The sequence below is a fragment of the Dasypus novemcinctus genome, chromosome 18, assembly GCF_030445035.2.
Source record: "Dasypus novemcinctus isolate mDasNov1 chromosome 18, mDasNov1.1.hap2, whole genome shotgun sequence".
Classification (NCBI taxonomy): Eukaryota; Metazoa; Chordata; class Mammalia; order Cingulata; family Dasypodidae; genus Dasypus; species Dasypus novemcinctus.
Window position 1 is genome coordinate 16,088,233 of NC_080690.1, and position 13,103 is coordinate 16,101,335.

General features: G+C 56.9%; 1 protein-coding gene across 2 annotated transcripts in view; it reads right to left on the bottom strand.

Annotated features, from left to right (window-relative positions):
- Positions 1–13,103, bottom strand: part of VAC14 (VAC14 component of PIKFYVE complex) — a 114,544-nt gene that overhangs the window by 56,233 nt on the left and 45,208 nt on the right. For both annotated transcript variants that reach the window (XR_009181519.2, XM_058279748.2), the window contains exons 11-12: positions 7,732–7,876; positions 7,433–7,498 (exon numbers count right to left, since the gene is read on the bottom strand). Coding sequence is in view for 1 of the 2 variants with exons in the window: in XM_058279748.2 (XP_058135731.1) it covers positions 7,433–7,498; positions 7,732–7,876 (211 nt within the window). In the remaining variant the exon portion in view is untranslated. The remainder of the gene's footprint in view (positions 1–7,432; positions 7,499–7,731; positions 7,877–13,103) is intronic.

Sequence of the window (13,103 nt, forward strand, 5' to 3'; positions counted from 1 at the left end):
GCTGCCGTGTGGGCGCCAGGCCTTAGCGCTCACCGGCAAGAAGCCCCATCTCTGCCCAGGGGAGGACGCCCGCGACTGCCTCTCCTGGGGGAGTTCCTCCAGCTGGCGGGCCCTGCTCCAGCAACGCGAGTCTCCCTTCCCGCCACCCTTTCAGTGCCAATGTCTGTGTCCCTGGGGAGCCCAGGTGGCGGGGCCCGTGCCCCCCAATTCACGGCCAGCTGCAGTGCTCAGGGCGAGGGCACTCCTGCACCCAGCAGGAGTGAAGACCAAAAGCCTATGCACACAAACCTGCTTCCCCAGGATGGGGTAGCACCAGGCCACGAGTGGTTCCCACGGACCCACCCTGCACTTGTGGGGGGCTGCCGTGGGACACAGAATGCGCGGGCAGCAGGAGTCCTCCCCCCAGGCGCAATTCTGGGGCTGTCAGTCACCACGCCCCGGGCCTCCACTTCCCTGGAAAGATACCACGGCTGAGGGCTCACTGCAGAAGGCCGAGGTCCTGCCACCAGCCCTGGTGCTGGCCACTGGCCGCTATGCTGGCTGTGGGTGCCGCAGGCGGAGAGGTCGGGTCCAGGGGGGCCGGCTGCCCCTGAAACAGGCTGGGGGACTGTGGCTGGCTCCAGCTCCTGCCCCTGGCTGGCTGCCGGCTCTCCTTCCTCCTCCTCCCGCCCACCCCTCTCCCTTTCTCTCAGAAGCCCCCAGAGGAAGAAGTAGGGAGAAGTGAGAAGGGTGCGTCTCCTGTGGGCTCAGGAAGGCGCTGGGGGCTGAGGCAGGAAAGGGCCCGCGCACGCCCCGCTCGGGGTCAGCGCTGGGCCCTGCTCCTCTCCCCGTGGGGTGGCTCCTGGCAACAGGAATCAAGTTCTCAGCCACGGACTTCTTGCCCCTCAGTTCCCTGGGCTGAGGTTTTTACCTCATCACTCGATCTGATGATAAAAAAATCTGCAGAACTGAGGCAGGGGGTGGGTGGTGGGTGGTTGTTTTAATTTGTTTTGGAGAGTGGCTGGAATGAAAACTGGAGTGAGATGAAACCCGAAGGGCCGGAGAAGAAAAACAAGCCCCTTTCTAAGAGAAGACTGTCCGCCTGGGAGCAGGCGGCATTAGTATTCGAGGGCGGGGTGTCGGGACCACACAAACGCAGAGCTGGTGGCACCGAGGACCATCCATCCAATCCTGGCACTCGAGAGAAAACCAAGGTCAGGAGGCGACGTGCCGCCAGCCTGAGGGTGTGAGGAGCGCCGCAGGCGCGCGCCCTCCTGCCCCTCACCCAGCCGGGTCCCAAGCCACCCCGTGTCACGGGGCTGGCCTCGAGGCCCAGATGGGAGGAAGATGGAGAGGCCCTGGAGGGGGGCTGGGGGCCCCAGGCCAGTGAGAGGCCCAGAGGCAGCCCCAAGTCTGCTGCTCAGGGAGACGGGGCCACCAAGGACAAACACCATCATGCAATGGGAGGGGCCGGGCCTGGACAGAGCAGCACCCCGAGGGAGAGGGCACCCAATTCCTCTTCCCTCAGAATCCCTGAGACCACAGCAGCCTTGGGCCCCTGCCCACGGGTCTGCCACCCAGAGAAGCACCCTGGACCAGCGAGGACAGTGGAGGCGTGGGGCCACCTTGGACTGGTGACACCATTGCAGCAACGGCAGACCCTGAGGACCTCAAAGGAAGCCTAAAGCGCTCCTCGGGCCCACCCACCTCACCCCTTCTCCTCAATTGCAGCTGCGTGTCCCGGGTGTGGCGCAGCCCATGATCCGTGTTCTCCACACGGCTAGTGGGCTTCGGGGCAAGACATGCAGCCAGGCCGTGAGCGGTGCCCTCGGAACCCCACCTTCCGTTCCTCCAGAAAGGCCGCTCTCACCCTGTTTCTCCATCAGTCACGTCAGCCGTAAGCTCCTGTCAGCAGCTTCACTTCACGGTTACTCTGAAAGTGGGGGCAAAGGAGGAGGGAAGTGGGGCCCCTCCTGTGCCCAGCAGCTCTGCTCTAAGGCGTCTGGGACGCCCCAGCACTGGGTGTCGGGAAGACTCCGCAGAGGCTGCCTCCGTTGGCCTCACCTCAGGGAGAACAATTTCCATGGATGAGGGGCCCGGCGGGAGGTGCCCTCTGACCTCCACGAGATCCTACAGGTCTCCTTCCGGGTGAGAGGGTGCGGCGAGCGGCACGCGATGCCTGTTCTACTTCCCCGACCTGGACCACTGGCTGGGTGCCCTCCACCCTTCCAGAATCAGAGGAGCAAGGCTGTAGCCACAGCCTGGCCGGCAGAGGTGCAGCTCAGACTCGGGGGGCTGGGGAGGCTGAAGGCCATAGAGGAGAGGGGGAGAACAGTCCAGAAGCGGGCAGGTTCTGCTGCCGACTTTGTCCTCTGCTTGGTTGTTCCAAGGCTCAGGAGACCGGACATGAGTCCCTCAGGCATCTCGCCCGCCCTGGCCAACTGCACGGCTTCCGTGTGGGCGTCAGGCCTCTAAGGACAGGCAGAGAGAATAGGATGGAGGAGACCAGCTTCCGCCTCAGCTTCTGCTGCACAAATGGAGCAGGAAGGGCCTGGAGCAGACACGGAGACCATCTTCCCCATTTCGGCGAGGATCTCTGATGAGAGACCCTTTTCCGGAAATGCTGAGTGGTCCAAGCTGTGCCGGGTCCAGGCTGACCTCTCACCTCGTGTCCTCATTTAACTGTACATCAAACCTGTGTGGTTAGCTCCACCGTTCTTCTCCGTGTACAGATAAGGAAACTGAAGCTCAGGCCAGGCCACCTGCTCAAGGTCAATCCACTCTTAAGTGGCAGAGCCAGACTCGACCCCTGGACAGCCTGACACCAAAGCACGTGTTCTTAACCCCCAAATGGCACTGTCACCTGGGAGAAAATATCACGAGAGGGCCGTTATTCAAAACCACACCCACGGTACAAAATACGAAAAGTAAACAATCATAAATGCTAAGACCTCCCAAAAACACTTGAAAACTTGCCCGAGGGACATGGAGATGACATAAATGGAGAGAAGCCGGGTTCCGGATGAGTTCAACACAGTAAACAGGTCAGCCTCCCCCTGAATTAACTAGTGAGAGGAGACACAGCAGCTTTCACAGCGGTCATCATGGGCTGGCATCCGTGCGGGGCGCTTTAGGCTTTCTCTTTACAACAGTCTGTGAGGCAGGTACGGATGCCACTAATGTCACAGGTTCAGAGACGTTGGAGGCCTTGTCCAGGTCCCTGGCTAGGGAGGACTGGAGCCAGAAGCCCGACCTGGGCCTGCAGCCAGGGCCAGTGCCCCGAGATGCCCACGTTCACTCAGGGGGACAGCTGTCCTTCCAGCTGTCTCCCAAGACTGAGACCACCTGGAGAATGCTTTTATTTTATTTTTATTTATTTAATTTAATAGAGAAGTTGGGGGCTTATAGAATCACCAAGCCTAAAATCCAGGGTTCCCATACTCCACCTATTAACACCTGGCATCACTGTGGTACCTTTATTCTAACTGATGAAAGCACACTTTTATAACCGTGCTGTAACTACAGCCCATGGCTTAACTTGGGACTCACTGCTGGTGTAGTGCAGTTCCATGCGTTTTTTCAAATTTAATTTTCATTCTAGTAACATATATAAGGCCTAAAGTTTCCCTTTTTAACCACACCCAAAGATGTAATGCAGTGCTCTTCCTTATGTTCAGTGTGTGCTACTGAAGAATTGTGAAGGCAGGTTGCGAGGCGGTTGTGTTGTGAGTGGGGAGCACCCAGGCCCCTTCCAGGCCAGCTCCCCTGCCAGGAAGGCCGGAGCATGGCCTCCTCAAGTTTGTTTAGGCAGCCGGCCGCTGGCATTCTTGGGGCATGGACAGAGCAGTCCCGCCTTCCAGACCTGGGCCTAGCAGGACAGCTCCGAGTATGCGCCCTGTGCTCTGTGCCATTTAAATCAGGGTCACATTTTCATCTAGAAACAAACAAGGAGATCTCTAGCTAATGGGAGGATTTCAAAATCTTGTGCCAAGAATATTAATTCGACACCTGCAAATTCCTTTTTTGACAAAAGGGATTTTTCAGATGAAGTCTGCAGGCAGCACTGAGGAAAGAGCCACTTATCCTGAATCAGACAACAGAGAATGCCAGAAGGGCATGGACTGCTGAGCTCTTACTCAGGGAAAAGTGAGGAAGATTGCCACCCAAGACACCCTGGTGAGGCCACGTGCCAGTGGGACTGCTGAAGTGGTGGCGGAGGAAGAGCTGGCTCTGGGAGGCTCTGTCCTCCCCCTGCCTAGTTCTTGCATCATTAACACCTGGGTACAATCTGTCCCCTGAGGGCAGTGGTGAACAGTATGTGGTGTTTTTTTTGTTTGTTTTAGGTGGTACTGGGATTGAAGCCAGGACCTCATATGTGGGAAGCAGGTGCTCAACCACCGAGTTACATCTGCTCCTGTGTGGTTTATCATGATCATACTAGGAGAGAAAAACGTTTGCAGCACATACAACAAAATGTAATGTCCCAAATATAAAGAACTTCTACATCTACAAGTCAATAACAAACATGGGCAAAGGGCATGGGGGTTAAAGAGGCAGCTTTTTCAAAATACCTCTTAACACTTATTCAGAATCCTTCTCAAGTCAAGGACTTGTGGAATAAAAGCAAAAGGCCAGGACATTTCATGGAGAAATCTTGAGGTTGGGCAGGTGATGAGATAACAAAAGACAAACTCCCCGTCTCCCCAGCTGGTTCTGACATGGATAGCTGGGACCACACTCTGTGGATCGCAGGCACGGTGGCTGAGCAATTAAGGGATGGGATCTGGGGCAATCAAATTTGCATTGGAGTCTGGGCTCCAGTGCTTCCTAGCTGGGTGCCAGCAACTTAACTTCTTGGGACCTTCGTTTCCGGAACAATGAAACGGCAATGACGCTAGTACCTCCCCCCAGAGCCGTGGTGGGGCTCTGCAGAGAAGACCAGGAAGGGCTGAGCACCGTTCCAGGCCCGGGGAGGACTTCGGACCAGCAGCCCACTGTCGGGACTCACCTGAGGCCCTCGTGCTGGGCTTAAGCACGGGCAGTGAGTGTTACTAATAAGTCTAGTAAGTGAAGGAGGCGCCTGCGAAGCCTTGGAGCAGGAAGGGGCCTCTTGCCCACCAATCTGGCGTGGTCCTTTTAGACCGAGTCCAGGCCCCTGAACCTCAGGGAGCTCCCACTTGAGATCAAGGCTGTGTCTGTGAACCTGGGAAAAGGCGCGGCAGAGCCTAAGAGATGTTCTAGAAAGGAAGCTCCAGGAGGAGTGGTCACGCTTGTGGATGAGTCCCCACCGCAGGCCCTAAAGAGACCCGGCAGGTAACCTTCAGGAATGTGATTCTGCTGAAGAACAGGATGGGGCCGAATTGGGACCCACCCCTGCTCACCACGGTCCCTAAATTCCTTCCCTGGAGAAAAGTGAGGGTCAAGACACTTCATTCCTGCCAGGTCCCCATGCCCGTCCCAATTGTCCCCAAGAACACCATCGCCACTCTCCCTGCTGGAGGCCCACGAGATGTGCCCTGAAGCCCTGACAACATTAGGTGCGTCAGCAAATCGTGTTCCCACAGCTGCAGCCTGAACAGAGCCGCGGAATGGGCCGCAGCGCCTCCCGCTCCGTTAAACGCACACAAAACCCGAGTGCAAGCACAGAAGGCTGCACGGGATGAAGCAAGGACGGAAAACTCAGCTGCTTCCAGTCAAGTCCAAGGGACGGAAACGATCAGCAAAGTCCTCTCCCTTTTTGGATTGAAATGAGGGCAGGGACTAGGCACAGAGTCACCCCCACTCCCAGGCAGAACCGGCCAAGTCCACCTGGCCTGCGTGGGGGAGGCGGGAGGGAAGTGGTGTGTGTGTGAGTGTGCTCGTGCACGTGTGTGGGTGGCAGGCAGGAGGGATAAAGGGTAGATTCACAGACCACTGGTTTTTGAATTTTTTGGAAACACAGAGTCTCTCCTTAGAGCAGGTGTTCTTAACCAGGGTCCGTGAGCTTGAATTGAAATTCAAAAAAACAATATTCTTAAAAACAAATGAACCAACAAACAAAAGACATTATTCTTGTGGGGATGTGTTGATGTGGGTGTGATATAGTTAATAAAGAAGACACAGTATAGTGTGGACTTAGTAAGGGGTCTGTGGTTTTCACCTGACTGGCAAAGGGGTCCGTGGAACAAAAAAGGTTAAGAAGCCCTGCCCTAGAGGTTCCAGGAACCGACACCTGCTGATCTGCTTCTGGGTTCCCTCTTTTCTACTCAAGTTCAGGAAAGCAATTCAGGCTGCAGGACAGCTGCCCTGGGTCCCCATGCAAGCCTGGTGCCAGCCCAGAGAAAACGGAGATGTCTCACTCCACAGAGATTCGTGAGCAGGGTCCCTCTCCTTTACACCCTGACCCCCAGGCCCACGGCCACTTGCACGCTCCTGCTGGGACAGTGTGGGCGGGTCTGGAGGTTCGCATGCCCGCTGTCTTGTGGGGACACAGCTCTGATCACAGCCCACAGCAGCCGTAGCGCTCAGAAGGGAGCCAGGAGGGGGCTAGCCAAGGCCCAGACCCCCGGCACCTGCCCTGCAGCCTGGGGCGCTGGCGCGGGTGGGAGGAGGGCAGGTTGCCCTCCCAAATGGGAATGCCCAGCTGCAGACCCTGCCCACTGGTTGGGAGGTGGGGGGGGGGGTGTGAATGAACGGAAGGGCAGTGGGAATGGCTTGGGCAGGGGGCAGCTGAGGCGGCCCTCTTCTGGAGGCAGGAGGACCCAGCGCCCAGGCCCCTTCTCCCACCCCTGGGCCGACTCTCCATTCCCAAGGGGGTTGCTCCTGCTGTCTGGGGTCAGAGCCAGCTTCTCTTTTTTTGCACCAAGATCAAGCAGCTCTTGATGACCACCAAGGAAACTCAAGTTGAAGAGTCTAATTTAAAATTAGAGATCAAAATGGAGGCCAGCTCAAGTGAGCGAGACAGCCAGGCTTCCTGGGCGCGCCCATATGCTGGGCACAGCATTCGGCGTTTTACATGGATGGTTCTTTCTCGTGACCCTGTGTGCTGGCCCCACTCTCACTGGATGGATCAGGAAACAGCCGCAGAGAAGGGAGGAGACTTGTGCAAGCTGAAGTGGTGGGTGCTAAACCCGACTTTGGACTTGGGCATCCTGACCCCAGAGCCAAAGCTCTCAACCACTGTTCACACCTTCTGGTGAGGACACGGGAAGCCCTGTGCAGACCTGCTGCTCACTGAGGCCCTGTCCCAGCATGCTTTTCAGAAGAGTCCTCATTTCCAAAGACAAGAATATTAAACGCAGCTTCGCCTTTACAAAGGAAGCTCCTTACCAGGCAGGAAATAATAGGCAATCATTTGGGTGCTGAGTCAAGAGAACGACAACAAAACAAGCACCTCTTAGCTACAAGATCAGTCACTCAAAAGGAGGGAGGCGGGCAGCCAGTCGTGCGCAACGAAGGTGACGCCAGCACCTACCTCGTCTGACTCATCGGAAAGCGTCTGCAGCAGGATGGGGAAGAGGCTGTCTGTGTGCCGGAACATCTGGAGAGAAAAGCAGGGGCGCCCTGAGCTCCCCCTCGCTGGGACTGGATGCAGCATGGATGGTCTCCCGCTGGCCTGCAAGCCCACCTCCCTGCCCCCGAAGACTGAGCGTTCCTCCCAGTACCCGGCACATCTGCCCGCCGTGGCCAGGACCCTCCCCAAGCCCGTGCGGGCCCTCTCAATCCAAGGTGGGCGCAGGGGACATCCCCTGGCGCGGGGGGCTGACGGCTCACCTTCCGGGGGGTCTTGATGTAGAGGTGGTAGAGCCACTTGAGAACGGCGATCCTGGTCATCATCCCGATGGCCGTGTCGCTGAGGTGGCAGTTCAGCACCTGCACGATCCCATCCAGGTGCAGAGTCACCGGGGTCCTTTCAGTGCTGGGGCAAGACAGGAAGTTGGGACTGAGTTAAAGCCCACCAGGTCCCCCCCTGCCTGGCCAGAGTGCCACCCTGGCCCCGCACGCCAAACCACCCCCTCTGACCCCCGTGGCCTGGGGGTCCGGCCTGAGCAGATGGGACAAGCCCGAGTGTGGCTTGTGGTCACATCTCTCAAGGCCAAGCTCGGGGGCTCACGGGAGGGCTGGCTTCTCTTTCCCTTCCTGGGCGCCTGGGGCATGTGGCTTGGCCGGAGCCCTGGGAACTGCGGTCTCAGGAGGAGGGCCAGTGTGCCGGGCGCCCACCAGCGTCCCCTTTCCTTTTTCCAGCACTAGCTTGGTTTGCACAGGAGGGGAAACCTCTCTAGTGCCACCAAACCATCCTCACCAGGCCTGAGGGCAGGATGGCCACTTGTACCCTTGTAGGATGGCCATTTGTCCCCTTCATTCCAGACCGTCCTTTTGAAAAGGAAAAAAAAAATCCACGTCCAGGCAGTACAGGGGAGGGCCTGGCTACCAGTTTCACCTGCAGCTGAGGAGCACTTCTGGACCGAGGGCAGGGATCGGGATTTTCATCTCCACCTGCCCCAGGGCACCCGGCATGGGGATCTGGCCTCACACAGAAGCCTTGACAGTTGCCTCTGAAACTTTAACACTCTTGACTTGGGAAAGAGGCACCAGAGCCTCCAATGAGGAGAAATTCAGGTGGTTCAACACGTGCTTTTGCTCCACTGAGGTGCAGGCCCCTGCCTTCCGCGGATGAAGCCTGGTGGTCCTCGGCCAGAGCCGTGTCCCACCCAGCAGCCCGGGCGAGGCCTGGTGCAGCCAGGAGGCAGCGCACTGAGCAGGCAGGGGCCGCAGGGCCGGGGCTGGGGCTGGGGCTGAGGAGGCCCGCCTACCCTGGGAGGCCAGCGAAGGCGCCCTTCCTGCTGACCCGTCCGGCTGTTATTCACCAAAAGGCGACCCTGCGGGGCGGGTGTGGGGCTGTGTTCCTGAGGACCTCCAGACCAGGCGGCTGGGCTGCCGCCTGCGACAAACCGGCTCTCGTGCTATTTCCAGGCTGCTCAATTATTCATCGGTACAGGAACGCCACGGCTGTGCTTTCCTAATTCGCCTGCAGCTCCTCCTAAAGAGAACCACTGCAGCACTCTCAAGGCCAAGTGGAACTGCTATTTAATATGGCTTGATGATGCCCAGGGCACCTGTTTTGGGGTGAGAGTGCAGCCTCTCAAGGGGCTGCCCTGAAGTCTCCCATACGCAGCCACGTGGCTGGAAGCTCCTGGTATCTTTCTTTAAAAAATATTTATTTCTCCTCTCTCACTGTTTGCTCTTGCTCTCTGTCTGTTCGCTGTGTGTTCTCTGTGTCTGCTCCTCTTCTCTTTTTGTAGGAGGCACTGGGAACTGAACCTGGGATCTCCCATGTGGGAGGGAGGTACCCAATCACTTGTCTGCTGCCTGCTTGTTGTGTCTATCGTTGTGTCACCTTGTTGCATCAGCTTGCCACGCCAGCATGACACATCAGGTCGCTGACTTGCTCATCTGTTTTAGGAGGCACAGGAACCAAGTCTTTGGCCTCCCATGTGGTAGGTGAGCACCCAACTGCTTGAACCATACCCGCCTCCCTCCTGGTGTCATTTAAGGATATCCAAGTGTCTAAATTCTTTTAGCCTAAGACAGGAGACCTGAAGCCCAGGGTGGCAAACACAGGCTCTCAACCCATTTCTCAATCAATCTCTCATTTGAACTCTCTCTTCCAACAGAAATACCAGGCAAGCCACAGAAGTGGCTCTAAATTTTCTAGCAGTCATGTTACAAAGCAAAAAGAAAGAGGTGAAATTAATTTTAATGCAATATTTTTTTAACCTAAAATCCAAAATATTATCATTTCGATTAATATAAAAACTTAACAAGATACTTTGTATTCCTTTTCTGTGTACTAAGTCTCTGAAATCTGGGGTGGATCTACAGCACATCTTGACTCAGCCCAGCCACGTTTCAGATGCTCAGTAGCCACAGGCCCTAGGGCCACTGCAGGACAGCGTGGCTTGGGCACAGGCTGGCCGTCCACCCGAGGGCTTACTACGTGTTTTCTTTCCATCTCTGACGATTTCCTAGACTCCCTCTCCCTCTGCCGATGGCCAGGAGTTACTGTCTTATCTTCCGGTTCCTCCTTCCCATCCTGGCTGCCTCAGCAGCTCCCTCCAGCTTCCTGCCAGGCCCCTCCTGGCGTGCTCTGTTCTTCTCTGCTACTTGGCTTGGCAGGACCCCATGGCTGGGGAGGCTCTGGTCTTGGTGATAGAAGAGATGCCTCCCTGCAGCTTGTGGCCTTAGCGTGGCAGGAGTCCACAAAGCAGGTGATGGGGACACCCGGTGGCAGCCCCTGCCCCTCTTGCCTGTTCTTCCCTAACCCTGGGGGGCTGGAGGCCTGCAGTGAGGAGCCCCTATGTCACGAGTACCCTGCACCTGGTGGATCGTGACCACATTCTTAGCTGAACCGGCACCCTGGGAGGAAGGCCTTGGCTTGCCTGCTGGGAGCTGCTGGTGGGGGGGCGGGCAGCACCAAGCCAGTCTTTCCCTCCACTCCACAGTGCAGGCCGCGGGGTGCAGCCCCGGGGGGAATGCCAGCTCCACTAACTGTGACGAAGACAGCAGCACTGAAAATGACGAACGCAAACATTTCTTGGATACATCCGCTGTGCCCGGCACCTTGCTGAGCTCGTCTCCTGCAGAGGCTCACTTCATCCCACAAAGCCCTTTAAGATAACGTTGGTGCTTCCACTTTGGAAAGGAGGCTCAGAGACGTTCAATAACTTGCCCCGGGTTCCACAGCTAGGACGGGGCTGGAAATTCGAGGCCTGGGGCCCGCCCACCACTCTGGTCACCAACATGTGCCTTCAGGGGCAGGCGCAATGGCAGCACGGACTGTGAACCGGCCACTCTCCGGCCAGGCCTGCAGCCCCAGGTACATTTCAACGTGTTTTCCAGTTAAAAGGGCAGAGGAGGTGGCCACGTGGGGAGGGGGGACACCGGGGAAGCTGGCTGCGACCCGCGGGGGTGCTGGGCTCCAACTCCAAGTGGCGCAGACTGGGCCCCAAGACGCAAGCTGTGGGCGGTCACTTTGGCAAGCCAAGCCCCTCAGCAGAGAGCCGTCCCCGGACGCTTTACCGAGGGCAGAAAGCAAGGGCCAGCCACCGCGGCAGCTCCCTCAGGTGGCGCTGTGTCAGGCCAGATAGCGAAGGAGGACTTCATGGTGGGGGTGTGTGTGTGTGAATTGACACTATTTTGGGTGCTAGCATTCTCTGATGTTCCCCCAGCAAATCCAACTATGGCCAAACCTGTCCAGATTGGGGCTTCTGAGACAGTGGTGAGGCAGACACTGGTCTGCTTCAAAACTGCTCATGTCACCAACTCCTCCAACATACAGAGGGGACACTGAGGTCCACAGACAGCAGGGGACTGGCCACAGAGCCACGGGTCAAGAGCTCCTTCTCTTGGCTGAACGCTCCCCCTGCTCTCTGCTCCTGTGGCTGCTGGAGGTGAAGGTCACGGAAGCAGGCACACCACAGGGTACCAGGGACACTGACCTCTGTGCCTGGCAAAGGGCAGGAACAGCAATCCACCCGAGGCGGCGGCTCTCAGGGCAGCTCAGCTGGGGCAGCGGCATGAGCTGAGCTCCGAGATGCTGGGTAGGGCTGTGGGCACTTCCGAGGGCTGCCCAGCCCCTGGGCTGCTGCTCTGAGGCCGAGAGGGGCACCCTCGCCCTGGCCAGCCTTCCCCATAGAAAGCGGAAGGGAATTAATGCAGCTTAAAATACATTTCTGTATTGGTTCCAGGAGGTCTAGACTCCTGGGGGCTTCTGAGTTATTTCAAGGTGTCTGTGAAACCCCATTTTCACTGAGCATTATTCTCAGAAAGCATCGCCTAACAAATGCCTTGCATGAAGCTGTACTACAATTTCCAAGTGCATGGTGCTACTGTGGCTAGTAAAACCAGATTTATTGGATCATGCTTCTGATACTACCAAAAAATAGTAACCAGTTCTGGTGGTACTCTCTGGTGTACAGCACTTCATCTCTAATATCTATTGAACTTTTTGTGGTACTCATGTTGCATCTAAATTATAACAAAGGGAAATCTCTCAAAAAGAATTGTTTCTGAACTCAAAGTCACTGTTTTACAAACGATCATTATGTTTTTCCAACCAACAGAGGCTGAATTTGGGAAGTACTGGCTTCTAGAGCTTTCTGCTTGCCCTACATGTAGGGCGGCGGGCTACACTAGGGAACTGCGCTGAGCGTGGCGAGGGCACCGTGGCCCCAGCCAGGCCCCGGGTACGGGCTTCACTCTGCTCACACGGCAAACACCTGTCCGGGGCTCCTGCGTCAGGTGAGCTGGGAGGCAGGTAGGCGTGACGTGTGACATGCCCACCGAGACGGAGGCTGACCACACGGCCACTGGGGCCCGAGGGCGCGGCCTCTGTCTCGGCTCGGCCGCCAATGAGCCAACGACTGAGGGCACGCGGCTCCGTGCCCTCCCTGGGTCTGCTATCTTACGTGGGAAACGGGGATAGTAATGGGCTTCTCGCGACAAGAGCTGCAGCTGAAAGGCGTGAAATGCTTTCTGGTGCCGGGCACCATCCTGCGTTCGTCAGGGACTCGAACACGTGCAAACCCCACACCCCGTGGGGTTGGTCCTATTGCTACACCCAGTCTCCAGGGGAGGAAATGGGCAGGGAGGGGCTAAACGACTTGCCCAAGGTCAGACAGGCAGGCTGGGTCAGGCGGTCCGACTCCCCTGCTCGGAGGACGCCTGGGGCGGTGGTGGGGTGACTGTTTCTTTCCCGGTAGCAGCTGTATTGAGCTGTAACTCAGACTGTGCAACTCACCCATGTAAAGTGTACAAGTCAATGGTTTTTAGTTCATGCACAGGGATGTGCAGCCCCAGCACTGTCGAATTTAGAACATTTTCAGCATCCCCCCAAGAAATCCTGTGCCCTTTTGCTGTCACCCCCTCATCCCCTCATTGCTAGACATCTACTAATGTACTCTGTCTCTACGGATTTGCCTATTTTGGACATTTCGAATAAAGACTCGTAAAACACGTGGTCTTCTGTGACGCACTTCTTTCACTCAGCATAATGCCCTGAGGTTTATCTCTGCTGTGGCAGGCATCAGGACTTTATTCCTTTTTATGGCAGCGCAATACTCCATTGTCTGGAGGCACCACGTTTG